Source organism: Muscardinus avellanarius (assembly GCF_963383645.1).
Source record: "Muscardinus avellanarius genome assembly, chromosome: 13".
Taxonomy (NCBI): Eukaryota; Metazoa; Chordata; class Mammalia; order Rodentia; family Gliridae; genus Muscardinus; species Muscardinus avellanarius.
Window position 1 is genome coordinate 39,946,687 of NC_137799.1, and position 14,650 is coordinate 39,961,336.

The 14,650-nt window shown below is 53.4% G+C and overlaps 2 protein-coding genes across 3 annotated transcripts; one reads left to right on the forward strand and one right to left on the reverse strand.

The window, feature by feature from the left end:
* Positions 1-360: 360 nt before the first annotated feature.
* CD72 (CD72 molecule) lies at positions 361-9,716 on the forward strand (the record flags this gene model as incomplete). The annotated part of the gene is made up of 8 exons (XM_080708938.1): positions 361-442; positions 526-642; positions 1,758-1,847; positions 2,121-2,456; positions 7,760-7,908; positions 8,400-8,494; positions 9,307-9,436; positions 9,696-9,716. The coding sequence occupies 8 exons, from the start codon at positions 361-363 to the stop codon at positions 9,714-9,716; spliced, it is 1,020 nt and encodes a 339-aa protein (XP_080565064.1).
* Positions 9,717-10,205: 489 nt separating this feature from the next.
* Positions 10,206-14,355, reverse strand: TESK1 (testis associated actin remodelling kinase 1; the record flags this gene model as incomplete). Of its 2 annotated transcripts, XM_080709379.1 has the most annotated exons (10): positions 10,206-11,092; positions 11,403-11,514; positions 11,655-11,744; positions 11,881-11,964; positions 12,172-12,262; positions 12,424-12,506; positions 12,833-12,979; positions 13,750-13,798; positions 13,907-14,028; positions 14,137-14,355. In XM_080709379.1, 10 exons carry the CDS (start codon positions 14,353-14,355, stop codon positions 10,206-10,208), a joined length of 1,884 nt encoding a protein of 627 aa, XP_080565505.1. The 2 variants fall into 2 exon arrangements, with proteins under 2 accessions (XP_080565505.1, XP_080565506.1); XM_080709380.1 differs by lacking the exons at positions 12,424-12,506; positions 13,750-13,798; positions 13,907-14,028; positions 14,137-14,355 and having other exon boundaries at positions 12,833-12,972.
* Between the last annotated feature and the right edge of the window lie 295 nt (positions 14,356-14,650).

Consider the following 14,650-nt stretch of genomic DNA (forward strand, 5'->3'; position numbering starts at 1 on the left):
AAGATCTCCACATGCAATGGGTGAGTGGACAGGCAGTCAGGGGGGCAAGGACAATAACCAGGGGCGGGTGCAGGGAGCCTGCTTGGATCTAGGAAACCCGCGGGGGGCGCAGGCCAGACGCAGGGGCAGGCCACCTACCCAGTGCTCTGACCCCAGTGACCCTTCCCTGCCATCTGGCTCCCACCCAAGGACGCCCTCTGCTTCACTGAGCCCATCTGTGACAGACGGCACCTTCCTCTTTTGTGAGGAGTCACAGGGCAGAGTGCTGAGCAGTGTGGCCAGAGAACACACGGCCGAAGAGTGCAGAGGGACAGACCGGGAGCGGCCAGCGGGGGACAGAGGGCTCAGGTGCCGGCAACCATGGCTGAGGCTGTCACCTATGCGGACCTCCGGTTTGTGAAGGCGCCCCTGAAGAAGACCATCTCCAGCCAGTTGGAACAGGGTAAGGGGGATGGGTGCCTCTTCTCATCCCTGCACCCCGCAGGCTCCATTCCAGACTCCCACTGTGGTTCCTTCTCTCTCCAGACAAAGAAGCCTACGAGGAGGAGGAGGACGGGGAGCTCACCTATGAGAATGTGCAAGTGCCCTCAGTCCCAGCGGGGGCCAAGGGTCTGGCTTCATCTGGACTAGGGGACCATGGAGGTGTGGAACCCCCCGGAGAGGCCCTGTGGGGCTGTCTTGAGCTGGGGAGTCCACAGGAGTCTTGTGGAGACCCTGGGGGAAGGCGCAGGGCAGTTCTTAAAGAGATCAGTGAGGGCGAGGGTCATGGTGGGATCCCAGGAGGATGACGAGCGTGGGCGAGGGACCATGGCGCCCCGTGGGAGATGGGTTCTAGTGGGAAATGGAGAGGGTTAGGGGTGTGAACGAGATGAGGGGAGGGTGAGTGGGGATAAGGTGCGACCCAGGAGGGAGCTGAGAGAGAATGACGCTGGGTCTCAGGGCAGCTGTAGAGGGCGAGGCGGGGCAGCCTGGGGCACCGGGCATCCCCGGGCTTTCACTTACTCTGTGGACGCTCAGTTTCCTTAGGGGCCAAGGCAGAACCGCCAGCTACACCCTGGAGCTCCGGGACGTCGCTGCCTGCCGCGTGGGTGCTACGCTGTGGGTACCGTCCCCTCCCAGGCAGCCCAGGGACCGCCCCCTGGGAGCCCACCACCCCGCGGCCAGACCCTGCAGCCCCATCCTTGTAGGGATTATTCCAGCGGCCTGTAGATCCAGATCACAACCCACTCTTCCGATGGCCCCAGTACACTTGCCCCTCCTGCCAAACTCTTTCCCTCTCCGTCTGAGATTTAGTTCTTGCCTATGGATTAATGCCCTCCATCTGCCTTGCCGGTTGCCATCGCCCACCCATACTCCGGAACACCCTCTCTTCCCCACCAGCAAAGTACCCCATTACCCGACCAGCCCTCCCAGTACTGTCCCTGCTGGCAGTCCTCTTAGGTATGCTTTCCTAGGAATGTTCTCGGCCACCCATGCCCACAGCCTATAAATCCTTCTCTGGATCCGGGTGGGGTGGTGCACAGCTCTAATCCCAGTACTTGGGAGGCTGAGACAGGAGGATCACAGGTTTAAGGACAACCTCAGCAAGTAGTGAGACTCAAATCAACTTAGTGAGGTTCTGTTTCCAAATAAGGAATAAAATCAGGCTGGGGTTGTAGCTCAAAGTAGGATATCTCTGGATTCAATCCACAGCACCACACCTCCCCCCAAAAAAAATCCTTCCCTGGGACTGAATGCCCCTCACCTTGTCCCTCAAGGTGGTGTCCCCTGCTTGCAATACTCCCTGCTGGGCCTGCTCATCACCAGCCTGCTCTTGGGGGTCGCTGCCATCTGCCTGGGAGTGCGCTGTGAGTATGGCTACTCCATTCACCCCAAATAACTCCCCTCTGCGGTGCCTCAGACTGCGCTTCCTGAGCAGGGCATAGTCACTGCCGTCATACCCTTAGCTTTTGTCCCAGTTTCCAACTAGGTCTGTCCTTCCCAGTCATCCCGGCCTAGTCCAGTACCTCCTCAAGTGTTGGGCCTTCAGGCCTTACATTGAAGGGGCTAATGCTGCAGTCTCAGGGCACCAGCGCTGGCCAGCGGAGTTGCCCTCCAAATCTCTCCTTCTGGTCAACCAGATCTGCAGGCGTCTCGGCAGCTGCAGCAGGTGAACAGGGTTCTGGAGGCCACTAACGGCAGCCTGCGGCAGCAGCTCCACCTCAAGACAGCTCAGCTGAGGCAGAAGGAAGAAGTTCTGCAGGCGTCCAGGAGAGAGCTGGCCCAGAGTCAGGAAGCGCTAGTGATGGAAGAAAAGGGTCACCAGGCTGCCGAGGAGCAGCTCCAGGTCTGCCAGCTGGACAAGGAGAAGACCCGGCAGGACTTGCAAAGGGAAGAGCAGCAGAGGAGTGCCTTGGAACAGAGGCTGAGCAGCATGAGGGACACAGTGAAGACCTTCCTCAGGTGCACCATTCCAGGTATCACTGGGGAGAGGGGGAGGGGAGGGGAGGGCTCCTAGACTGAGGGGCCGCGGGAGCCCAGGAGACTCTGGTGCGGGGCTGTCTCTGGCTCTCAGCAGCCGGCGAGCTGTTTTTAAAAAAAAAATAAAAAATAAAAAAATAGGTGTGAGAGTGTAGCCCAGAAGTAGAAGGGCTTCCAGGAACCCCAGTACCACAAAAAGAAAAAAAAATTATTTTTGGGGGTATTGTAGTCATATATCTTAATGGGATACAAGATGGTGGAGACATACATACACACATCACCCAGTTACCCCTTACCCAATTTCTACCCCATTTCCTCCTCATCCCTCCTTCCCATGCTTGGCTTAGTGATTAGATTAACACACACACACACACAAATATATATATATATATATATATATATATATATATATATATATATATATAAATTTTTTGGGGGTCTGGGGATGGAACCCAGGGGCATTCGACCTCTGAGCTACACCCCCTGCCCTATTTTTTATTCTTTATTTTGAAACGGTCTCACTAAGTTGCAGAGGGCCTAAGTAGCTGAGGCTGTCTTTGAACCACAATCCTCCTGTCTCAGCCTACTGAATGCTGGGATTACAAGTGTGCGCCACCATGCCTGGCTTAACTTTGATATGTTTGTTAAAGTGCATCGTGTGCATTAGAGAATTTCCCTCTTCCCCCTCCCATCCCCTCAGGTCGCCTTATTTACTCATCTATAGAATCTCTTTCTTCATCTAGAGTTCTTCCTGTGACCCATTTCTCCCTAGCTTTTGCATATTAGGGAAAGCATCCAATTTATTTTTTGTGATTGACTAATCTCACTTAGAATAATGTCTTCCAGTTCCATCCATTTCCCTGTAAATGATGTAATTGTGTTTTTTTGATGGCTGAGTAAAATTCCATTGTGAACATATCCCACAGTTTTGTAATCCATTCATCTGTTGATGGACATCTCGGCTGGTTCCGTAGTTTGGCTATGGTGAATTGTGCAGCTATGAACATAGATACACATGCATTAGTTTGATGGTTTGGTTTCCTTTCTTTTGGGTAGATACCCAGAAGTGGTATTGCTGGATCGAATGGTAGATTTGTTCCCATTCTTCAGAGGATTCTCCGTACTGTTTTCCAAAGTGGTTGCACTAATTTGCAATCCCATCAACAATGTTTTATAGTTCCCACGTCTCCACATCCTCCCCAGCATTTGTTGTTGCTTGTGTTTTGAATGATTGCCATTCTAGTTGGAGTTAGGTGGAATCTCAGATAGTTTTGATTTGGATTTTTTTGATTGCTAGTGATGTTGAGCATTTTTTATGCATTTATTGGCCATTTCTTCCTTTGTGAAGTGTTTATTTAGTTCACTTGCCCCCCCCCCCCTATTTTTGCAGGTTTGGGGATGGAACCCAGGGGCATTCGACCTCCAAGCTATACCCCCTGCCCTATTTTTTATTCTTTATTTTGAAACAGGGTCTCACTAAGTTGTGGAGGGCCTCACTAAGTAGCTGAGGCTGACTGAATTGCAAACCTGTGATCCTCCTATATCAGCCTCCCAAATGCTGGAATTACAAGCGTGTGCCACCATGCCCGGCTTACTTGCCCCGTTTTTGATGGGGTTATTTTTTCTCTTCTTTCTTTCTTTCTTTCTTTCTTTCTTTCTTTCTTTCTTTCTTTCTTTCTTTCTTTCTTTGTACTGGGGATGGAACCCAGGGGCTTTCTACCTCCGGGCTATACTACCAGACCTATTTTATATTTTATTTGGAAACAGGGTCTCACTAAGTTGCTGAGAGCCTCACTGAGTAGCTGAGGCTGGCTTTGAACCTGCGCGATCCTCCTGTCTCAGCCTCCCAAGCGCGGGGATTACAAGCTGCACCACCACGTCCGGCTTGGGTTATTTGTTTTTTTAGTGCTGAGTTTCTTCAGTTCTCTGTCTATTCTACATATTAGTCCTCTATCAGAGGAGTAGTTGGCAATATTCTTTTCCTATTCTGTTGGCTCTCGGTTGAGGTTCTTGATAGTTTCTTTTGCTGTACTATCACTTTCATGCAATCCCACCTATTGATTCGCCTTTTAGTTTCTTGTGCCTTTGTGACCACCCTGTTTTAAAATAAAAAATAAGTGGCTCATAGTGGCATATGGCTGTAATCTCCATACTTGGGAAGCTGAGACAGGAGGATCATAGATTTGAGACTAGTTTCAGCAACTTAGCTAGGCTATTAACAACCTGGCAAGATGCCAAGACCCTGTTTTTAAAAAAAAATGCTGGAGGTTTAGCTCGGAGGTAGAGTGGTTGGCTTGCTCTCCATGATAACTCCTTCCCTATTATCTTCTCCCTTACTTTTAGCGGGTGCCTCTGTCTCCTACTACATCAGAGAGCAATTCCTTCCATTCTCCACAACTAATATTCATTTGTACTTTTTGTACTGGGGATTGAACCCAGGGCCTTGAGTATGCTAGGAAAGTGCTCTACTACTGAGTTACATCTTCAGCCCCTTTTAAAAATTGTATTTTAGCTGGGTGTGGTGGTGGCAGATGTCTATAATCTCAGTACTTGTAAGGCTGATATAGGAGGATCACAGGTTTGTGGCCAGCCTCAGCAACTTAGTGAGGCTCTCTGCAATTTAGTGTTTCAAAATAAAAAATAAAACAGGGCTGGGGGTGTAGCTCAAAGGTAGAATGCTCCTCGATTCCATCCTCAGCGCCACAAACACACACACACACACACACACACACACACACACACACACACTGCACACACTTGAAATCCCAGCATTTGGGAGACTGAGATATGAGGATCACACAGGTTTGAAGCCAGCCTCAGCTACTAAGTTAGGCTCTCAGCAACGTAGACCCTGTTTCCAAATAAAGTATAAAATAGGCCTGGGAGTATAGCCCAGAGGTAGAAAGCCCCTGGGTTCAAACCCTAGCACCACAAAAAGTAAAAAATTTTTAAAATACCTTGAGACAGATCTCACTAAGATGCTGATGCTAGTCTCAAACATGTGATCCTCCTGCCTCAGCCTCCCAAGTAGCTGGGGTGACAGGCATGTGCCACCATGTCCCGCCCCGCTCCATTTGCATTTTTCTCATCTCATCTCTCTCTTTCTCTCTCTCTCTCTTTTTTTTTTTTTGTAGTTCTGAGGAATGAACCCAGAAGCATCCCACCTCTGAGCTACACCCCAAGCCCTATTTTATTTTGAAACAGGGTCTCACTAAGTTGCAGAGGGCCTAAATAGCAGTGATCCTCTTGTTTCAGCCTCCCTAGTATTGGGATTAGAGTGTGGGCAAACATAACCTGCTCTCATCTCATCTTTTGCAAAGATTAATGAAACAGCTTTCTTAACTACCCTCCACTCTACCCAAACATGGCCCATTCTTCCTGCTGGAGCCAGGAAGTACTTTAAAAACACAAATCTAAAGCCGGGCGTGGTGGCGCACGGTTGTAATCCCCGTGCTTGGGAGGCTGAGACAGGAGGATCGCACGGGTTCGAAGCCAGCCTCAGCTACTTAGTGAGGCTCTCAGCAACTTAGTGAGACCCTGTTTCCAAATAAAATATAAAAAAGGTCTGGGAGTATAGTCTTGTGAGGTAGAAAGCCTCTGGGTTCCACCCCCAGTACCACCAAAAACAAAACAAAACAAAACACAATTTAATCATACTGTCCCAGTCTAGGTTATACCAGTTAATTAATTATATAAACAGTTACAGGATACATATGTTCTGGAATGTGGCCAGGCACTTGGGATATAGCTAGTGAGCAAAATTGCTCTATATAAACAAACCCCTACACATGCTTGTAATCCCAGTACTTGGGAGGCTGAGACAGGAGAATCATGGTTTGCAGATAGCCTCACCTACTTAGTGAGGCCCTTTGCAACTCGGTGAGACCCTGTTTCAAAATACAGAATAAAAAATAGGGCTAGGGGGAGCCGGGCATGGTGGCACACGCTTGTAATCCTAGCATTCAGGAGGCTGAGACTGAACGATCGCTGTTTGTAGACAGTGTTGGCTACTTAGTGAGGCCCTCTGCAACTTAGTGAGACGCTGTCTCAAAATAAAGAATAAAAAATAGGGCAGGGGGTGTATCTCAGAGGTCAAATGCCCCTGGGTTCCATCCCCAGACCTGCAAAAAAAAAAAAAAAAAAAAAAAAAAAAAAATAGGGCTAGGGGTATAGTTTGGAGGCAGAATGCCCCTGGGTTCCATCTCCAGTACCACAAAAATAAATAAGTAAATAAATAAATAAATAAATAAATAAATAAAGAGAAGGATGTTTATTTCTTATGAATAATCAGGAAAAGAAGAACAGAGAAGAGACAAACTGAAGTAGAAAGGAGGTAAGTGAAACGTGTTCACATTTTCAGCAAAACAGGAACCAAGGTTGTCTGTTTATGGAGACAGGAGGCAGCCAACAGGAGAACTGTGGGGACCCCCTCCCCCCCCCGCAGGTTTGGGGTGGGACCCAGGGGCATTCTACCTCTGAGCTACACCCTTGCCCATTTTTTATTCTTTATTTTGAAACAGGGTCTCACTAAGTTACGGAAGGCCTCACTAAGTAGCTGAGGATGTCCGCAAACCGCGATCTTCCTGTCTCAGCCTCCCAAAAGCTGGGATTACAAGCGTGCGCTACCACACCCAGCCTGTGGCAAAGCTTTGAATGTGAAGTGTGTGTGTGTGTGTGTGTGTGTGTGTGTGTGTGTGTGTGTGTGTGTGTGTGTGTGATGATTTAGGAGGGAAATGGAATAAAGAAACAAATGAGAGGCTTGTTGACCAACTATGGGTGCCCAGGTGAGGTTAGCAAACCGTCAGGGTGAACTTTAACCTTTCAGAAATTGGAAGCTGGGCGTGGTGGCACACTCTTGTAATCCCAGTATTTGGGAGACTATGACAGGAGGACTGCAGGTTCAAAGACAGCCTCCGCTACTTAGTGAGGCCCTCAGCAATTTAGGCTCTCTGCTAAAATAAAATAGGGCTGGGGTGTAGCTCAGAGGTAAAGTGCACCTGAGTTCAATCCCAGTACCACACACACCCCCACACACCAAAACTAACTAAATAAATAAATAAAAGAAATTGAAGATATTAACACCAACCTTATAAAAATAAACCTCCAGATTAAGAAGCGATGTTGAATGTTAAAGTCCTGAAAGACTTGTTTTACTAACTATACACAGGTAAGGCATTTCCAGGGGAGGCAGAAGAAAGAAAGATTGCAAACATGAAGGACTTTTGACCTAGGGGAATGTTGTTCGCAACCCGATCGCTAGTAGTCACTTTCCCCCCAGGCGTCACTCTCTGCTTTGCAGACTCCTGCTGTCCAGTGGGATGGATACTGAACAAGAGACTCTGCTATTACTTCTCACCTACTATGAAAACATGGGAGGAGAGCCAACGCCATTGTTCATCTCTGTCCTCCAAACTGGCCACGTTTGATGAAATTCGTTCTTTTTATTCAGTAAGCATACCCCACCCACAGACAGAAGTGGCTGTTGATGTTACTGTCATCAGGAAGGGCGCCGGCACCCCCATCACAGCTCTGCCACTAAGCTAGAGAGCTGAAACTCATGAACCATCCTACTTTACCCTGTGCCTCTGTCTCGCCCTCTGGGCTGCTTAATGGTTCTTTGGCTCTCATGGCCTCTCAGGCAAAGAGGTGCCAGACTGGAGGCTGCATTGCACCGACTGGTTTGTTGGGACCAGAACAGTCCACAGAATGACTCCCCTCCGGATGATGGCAGATATTCTTACCCAGCTGGGAAGTGAACTAATGTTGGGGCTGTGCCTGCAGGGTGGCCCTTGAAGGATGCAAGAAATAGTCACCAACAAGCTGTCATGTACCAAAGATGGGACAGCCCTTTTGCTATCATAGGCCTTCTCCTGGGTGTTCCCCCCCCCTCCGTTTCTCATCACTCACCACTTATCTCTGTTCTCTAAACCTCCCATCAGCAGTTCCCCAAACACATTCGTGAGTTGTTGTTATGTGTGGGTGCAGGTCCATATTGGATTGACCCTGGCTACCATAAGACCTGGCAGCAGAATGGGTAAGTCTGTGATAACTTAGGCAGTTTAAACTCCATAATCCCCCTCACAAAGACATAGCAATAATTTCCCCAAGTTTTTCTCTTCCAAATCCTCCATAAATCAATAATTGCCTATGTTTGTTCCCTATTTGATTAGTAAGTCTTTAGGACAGTTCTCTATTTTGTCCCTAGTACCTAGAGGTCCATGGAATATACTGTGTGTGTGTGGGGGGGTACTGGGGATTGAACCCAGGGACATCTACCTCTAAGCTATACCCCTAGCCCTATTTATTTTGGAACAGGACCTCACTAAGCAGCTGAGGCTGGCCACAAACCTGCAATCCTCCTGTCTCAGCTTCCCAAGAACTGGGATTACAAGAGTGCACCACCACACCCAGCTCTGCTGTAAAAAATTTGTTTGGGACCTGTCACCTTTCAGAGAGAGGAGCTATTTTAGCTAGGGCTCCACAGCAGATGAAGAACACCTGTGTTCTAACTTCCCATCCCCAGACAATGCTACCCAAATGAGTTTGTACTTTCTAAGTCCAGGCCACTTGGGGCACTAGAGCAGCCCCAGGTACAGTGGTAAATCTGAGGGTCAGACCCTGGAATGAGGTGGCCACCTCATGGTTCCCTCCTGGAATATTCATCATTAGGATCTCTGGCAACTCCTCCTCCCATGGTCCTAAAGCCTCTTCCCCTGAACCATGTCCAGATGTGGGCTTAGGCAGGCAGGGTAAGGACTCATAGACTGGGTTTTATGCAGAGCAAGGCGAGGAGGTGCCCAGAGAATATCCCAGCTCTACCTGCCACTCTCCATGTTATTCTCAAAGCTTAAAATGTATGAAGGTACACAGTTGGCAAGGAATACAGTCTGAGAAGTGTACAGAGAACCTTCACTACATCTGTCAGCGGGAAGCCCTCAGGGTTCCAGATGAGGACCACTCCTTGCATATGAGCTGGGTAAGCATGAGGGATGGGATGGGTGTGCAGGAGCAGAGGGTCTCAGAGCCCATGGTGGGGATTTGTTGCCGGGTTTACAGTCTCCGGTGGCTTGGTCTGCTTATGTGAGGGTGGGCTGGACAGGAGAGCAGGTAAGGCTGTGCAGGGCGCTGGGGAGGAAGGGTGAGCCGCAGGGGGTCAGTGCAGTCAGCTGTGGCGCTCACTGACTTTACTCTTGCAGACATTCATGCCAGCAGGAGCTTGTGCCTCTCTTCCCTAGCCCGTGGCCGACATGTTTTAAGATCATCACGGCCCAGCATTCCCTCAACCTGGGCAGTGCCAGCCAAGCGCCAGCCTGTTGCCTGCTTGAAACCCTGTCTCAGAAACTGGACTGTTCCTGGGAAGAGCGTTGAGAAGCCTCTGGAAGGGACTTTGGCTTCCTTAAGCACTTTCCATGCTGGAAATGGGTGGGGGGAGCAGGGCGCACGGGCTGAGTGGATGGGGCGGCCCGGAGCCAGCCAGGCAGTTTTTATTGAAATACTTTTAAATAATTTGCACGTGTTAGTCTCGTGTGTCAGCAAGGCTGTGTCTGGTTCAGTGAGCCCCGTGGGAGAGCGAGCCCAGGGGTTGGAGAGGAGGTGCTCTGTCTCTCGAGTCCATGCTGAGGCCCCCCTACATGGGGAGAAGAGCCAGTCAGCCCATCTGGGGCTGGCACTGTCCAGCAAGTGCGCTCCGTCCTCACGCCATGTCCTGAAGGCCAAAGTTGGAGGCCTGCGATCACAGCCCACCGCTAGGAGCGTGCCCCGGGCAGCTGCAGGCTGGGCGTGGGCGGCTTGGCATGGTGCCCACGGTGGCAGAGGAGGCTGCCCGCCTCACAGTTCAGGTTGCGGTAGTGGGCGACAGCTGGGGTGGGGCGGGGGCACATGGACAGGAAGCCAAAGCTGAAGGGGCCAAGGCAGCAGCCAGGACAGGGCAGCCCCTCCTCGGGCTCCCGGGGAGCTGAAGGGGGTGGCGAGGGCTCTGTCCGTTCTAGAGCTGCCGCCCGTGGCAGGCTATGCTGGGCCCGGTTCCAGGGCTCCCCAGCCCAGCCTTGCGGGGAGTTCACCACCACAGCTGGGGGGTTGTTGTTGAGGGGAGGTCCTGATCTAGGGGTCCAGGGTTGGGCGGCAGAGGAACAAGTGCTGATGAGGTTGTCTGTGGCCACAGTCAGGGGCGGCTGGGGAACTGGTCCTGGGGGCTCGGGCTCCGGGCTGCTGCCCTCACACTCCATCTCCTCGCCAGCTGAGGGGCCCGCAGGGGGAGGGCCAGGACCTGGCAGTGCAGTCTCCATGCGGCGAGGGAGCTCAGGGGACGAGGGTAGCGAGCGGCAGCGGCGGGCGGGTGTCCCGGGCTGGATCAGGGTCTCCGGAGTGGTCACCAAGGGCAGCTGGCTGGAGGGCAGCGGTGATGGTGGCACAAGGGGCAGCGGGGTGATGGGTTTGCTGGGTGTGTCCAGGAGCTTGATCTTGCCACCCCTGAGGTCTTCCCGTAGTGAGAAGGGATTGATGCGTGTCAGACTGTCCCCCCAAGTGGGGGGTGACTCTGGTGATGGGGGCAGGAAGAGGTCTGACCGGCTTCGGGAGAGCCGGGGGTCTGGCCTGGGAAGCGTGGCAGAGGGACCCCCTCTTGGAATGGACCCTGTAGACAGAGAAGTCTAGGATTACTGTTCTCGGCATCTGATGGTGGCTTCTAAGGGCCTCATTACTCCCCAGGGGGCTGGTGAGACTGGAGCTTAGAAAGGGTGCTAGAGAAGGGGCACCGTTACCCCAGCCACCGGTTACCTCTCTTTTAGGCTCTAGCATTAGAAAGCTACCTTCTTTGGGATCCACCCCACCCCAAGCGGACTCTCAGCCTTCTCAATAAATCTGCCCATCTCCCCCGATAACTCTCTTAGTCCTAAGCAGGAGAGAGGCACAGGACTTACTCGGGCGAGGACATGCTCTCTTACCTTGGTGTGTCAGGGGCATCCTGTTGAGGGGCGCTGGCTCAGGCAGCTGCTCCAGGATCCACTCCAGGTGCTGAGTGATTTCGGTGAAGGGGGCCCGAGTACTGGGTTCCATCTGAAGGGCAGAGGCAGGGGCAGTTTCACTCAGTGCTGTGAAAAGGGTCCCTGAGTCTTCCTCCCATCACCAGCATCCCACAGAGCAGCCATGGCAGCTCCTGGGGCGGGGCGGTAGGAGCCAGGCTCTTGGGCTCTTACGCTGCAGCAGTGGATGGCCAGGAGCAGGAAAGGCAGCGGGCAGTCGTCCCCCACCAGGGTTCGGAAAGCAGGCACATCCAGGCCAAAGTCCTGTGGGACAGAGGAAGGGCCTCTAGGTCAGCCCTCCGTGGGCTCTCCTGCCCGCTCGGTGGACAGCTCCCTGCAGGCGACCCGCCCTGCTCATGAGCACAGATCTCCTGTTGCAAACCTGGAGAGGTGTACTGACCTCTGTCCGGGGTAGGTAGTCAGGATCTGCAGGTACTCGGGCTATAAGCTCACAGAGGACAATGCCAAAGGCAAAGACATCGGCCTGGGGGCGGGAGATGATGATGTCAGGGGAGGAATCGACAGGGTTCACTTCAGAATTTTGTTGGAATAGGTCAGGATCGGGGGGCAGGGGCCCTAAGAGTTTTCACGTGTTAGAAAGGTGGCTGTGAGGGACTTGGGAGGTCATGGGGGTCCTGAAGCTCTGGTAGGGTTGTTGTTGGGATGGGGCTCTGATGGGGTGACATCTTACCTTCTCATCATACAGCTCACCCCGCAACACTTCTGGAGCCATCCAGTACGGGGACCCCACCACGGCCAACGGCTCCTTCCTCGCCCCCTCCCTGCAGGGCCGGGGCAGGGTGGTCAGTCATGGGCCACTTGAGCATCTTCCCCAGGAGAAAAGGGGAGCAGGAGGCCCCTCCCTACCCCAGGGGAATATCCTTGGGGGTTTCACTTAGCATACCTCCGGGAGGTTTGGGGGGAATAGGGATATTCACTTCACCTATACACAGGAATCTTTTCAGCCAGCCCGAAGTCACCCACCACAGCTGTAAGGCCTCGGTCTTCCCGTCGGACCAGACAGTTCTGACCACACACAGAGAGACATCCTCACACACCCATCGCCTTTTGCTCTCTGGTCTCCCAGTGTACACCCCAAAGCCCACCACTCCAGCAGAACCCCGGCCCTCTCTCCCAGTACTCCACTGCATCCCAGTATTGCAACATTACCCAACACTCTAGTGGGGTGGTTCCTCAGTGCACTCCCTGTACCCAAGCACCTAAATATTCTCCAATGGCTTGCCACGCAATATCCTAACATACCCATCATCCACACTCCAGCATCCATGGGCCAGTTACAACCTAACAGTCTCAAACCCTCTTCCATGCCTCCACCCACCTGGCCAGCCTACCTTGGACGTGAGGTCTCGGTGGAATACACCTTTGGCATGCAGGTACCGCAGGCCTCGGGCAATGTCCAGGGCCAGGCGGAGCCGGACTGGCCAGGACAGGGGTTCTGGGGAGCTGAGTAGCTGTTCCAGGGTCCCTCCATTCATATACTGGATACAGAGGTAGGAAAAGGGAAATGAAAGTCAAGGCTTCAGCCCGTATCCTAGGTCTCCCACTTATAAGTCAGGGGACACTCAGGAGGCTCACAAAGGTCAGAAGGGCACATCTGTGCTCTAAGGTCTCCCATTCATGTTCTAAGACTGCCCTATCCCATAAAGTAGCTGCTGCTGGCCATGTGCAACTATTTAAGTTCTTCAAAATTTCTTCTTGTGCTACTGGAGATCGGACCAGGGGCATTCTACCTCCAAGCTTCACTCCTGGCCCTTTTTATTTTTAATTTTTTGAAACAGAGTTTCTTGTTAGTGCTAAGAGTCTTGCTATGATGCTGAGGCTGTCCTCCAACCTGTGATCCTCCCATGTCAGCCTCCTAAGTACTTGGATTACAGGTGTGTGCCACCACACCCAGCACGTTACTCAATTTAAATACAATTAAACACTCATTTCCTCAGTCATACCTGCCACAGTTCCCATGCTCTAGCCTAGCCTCCTGTGTGGCCACTGTACTGGACAGCACAGATACGAAACATCTCCATCACTGCAAAAAGTTCTATGGGACAGGCGTATTCTAGAGGGTACAGCGAATGAGACCATCTGAGGCCTCTTATATGTGGGCTGCCCAATGGGAAGTTCAGGAAGGCTCTCCTGGGTCCTGAGCCTCTTTCTTCTCTGTACATCCACCAAGCTGGCTGACTTCCTTTCCCCCTGGGTGGAGGTGATGCTGCAGGCGTCCCCCCACCCCCACCCCTTCACCTGTCCTTACCTCTGTAAGAGCATGCAGCTGCCCCTGGTGCACACACACCCCCATGAACCTGGAAGAGGATGGGAAGACAGGAGGCTCGGCTCGGAAGAGCCCCAGCGCTCCTCAGTCCCCACTTTCCCCACAGGATCTTCTCCCCTTTCCTCCTGGGATGGCTCACCTTAGGATGTTAGGGTGCCTGAGCCGGTTCATGAGCTGCACCTCCCGCAGCGTGTTGCCCCGGTTACTGGGGAGCCTGTTCATCTTCAGCACCATGACCTGCCCCGACTGTCGGTGCCGAACCTGCGGGCAGGAGGGGTCGGCGCGGGCCGGGGAGCCGAGCCCGGGCCCCCAAGTTCCAGCCTCCGGTGGAAGCTCGGTCCCGCCCCTCTACCCTCTCCGCGGTCCTACCTTGTAGACCTCAGAGAAGAAGCCGGCCCCGATCTTCTCGGCGCAGTGGAAGTCGTCCACCCGCGCCAGGCTGGACACCGCGCTGCGGAGGGCCCGGTAGGAGGAGGGGCGGCCCCGGCCCGGGCCTGCGCTGGCGCCCCCCGGCCCCGGCGGCCCCTCCCCCGGCGGCTCTCCGCGCCCGGGCCCAGGGCCCCGCCGCGGGGGCCGCTCCCCGGCCATGGCCGGGCCCCCAGCCCGGGCCCGCCTCACATGGCAGGGTCCCCGGGGCCCGGGCAGGCCGCGCTCGCCATGGGCGCCGGGACTCCCGCTCCCGCCGGGAGAACGAAGACCCGCGGGCCCCGGCCCGCCCCGCCGCGCCGCTGGCTGGCCCGGGGGGCGCCGCTCCGCTCTGCGCAGGGCCTGGGCCTGGGCTGCGGCGGCGCTCCCGGGCCCGGCGGCGGCGGGCGGGCGGGCGGAGGCGGCGGGCGCGGCTGCTCGCTCGCTCGCTCGCTCGGCTCGGGCTGCGCGGCCTGCG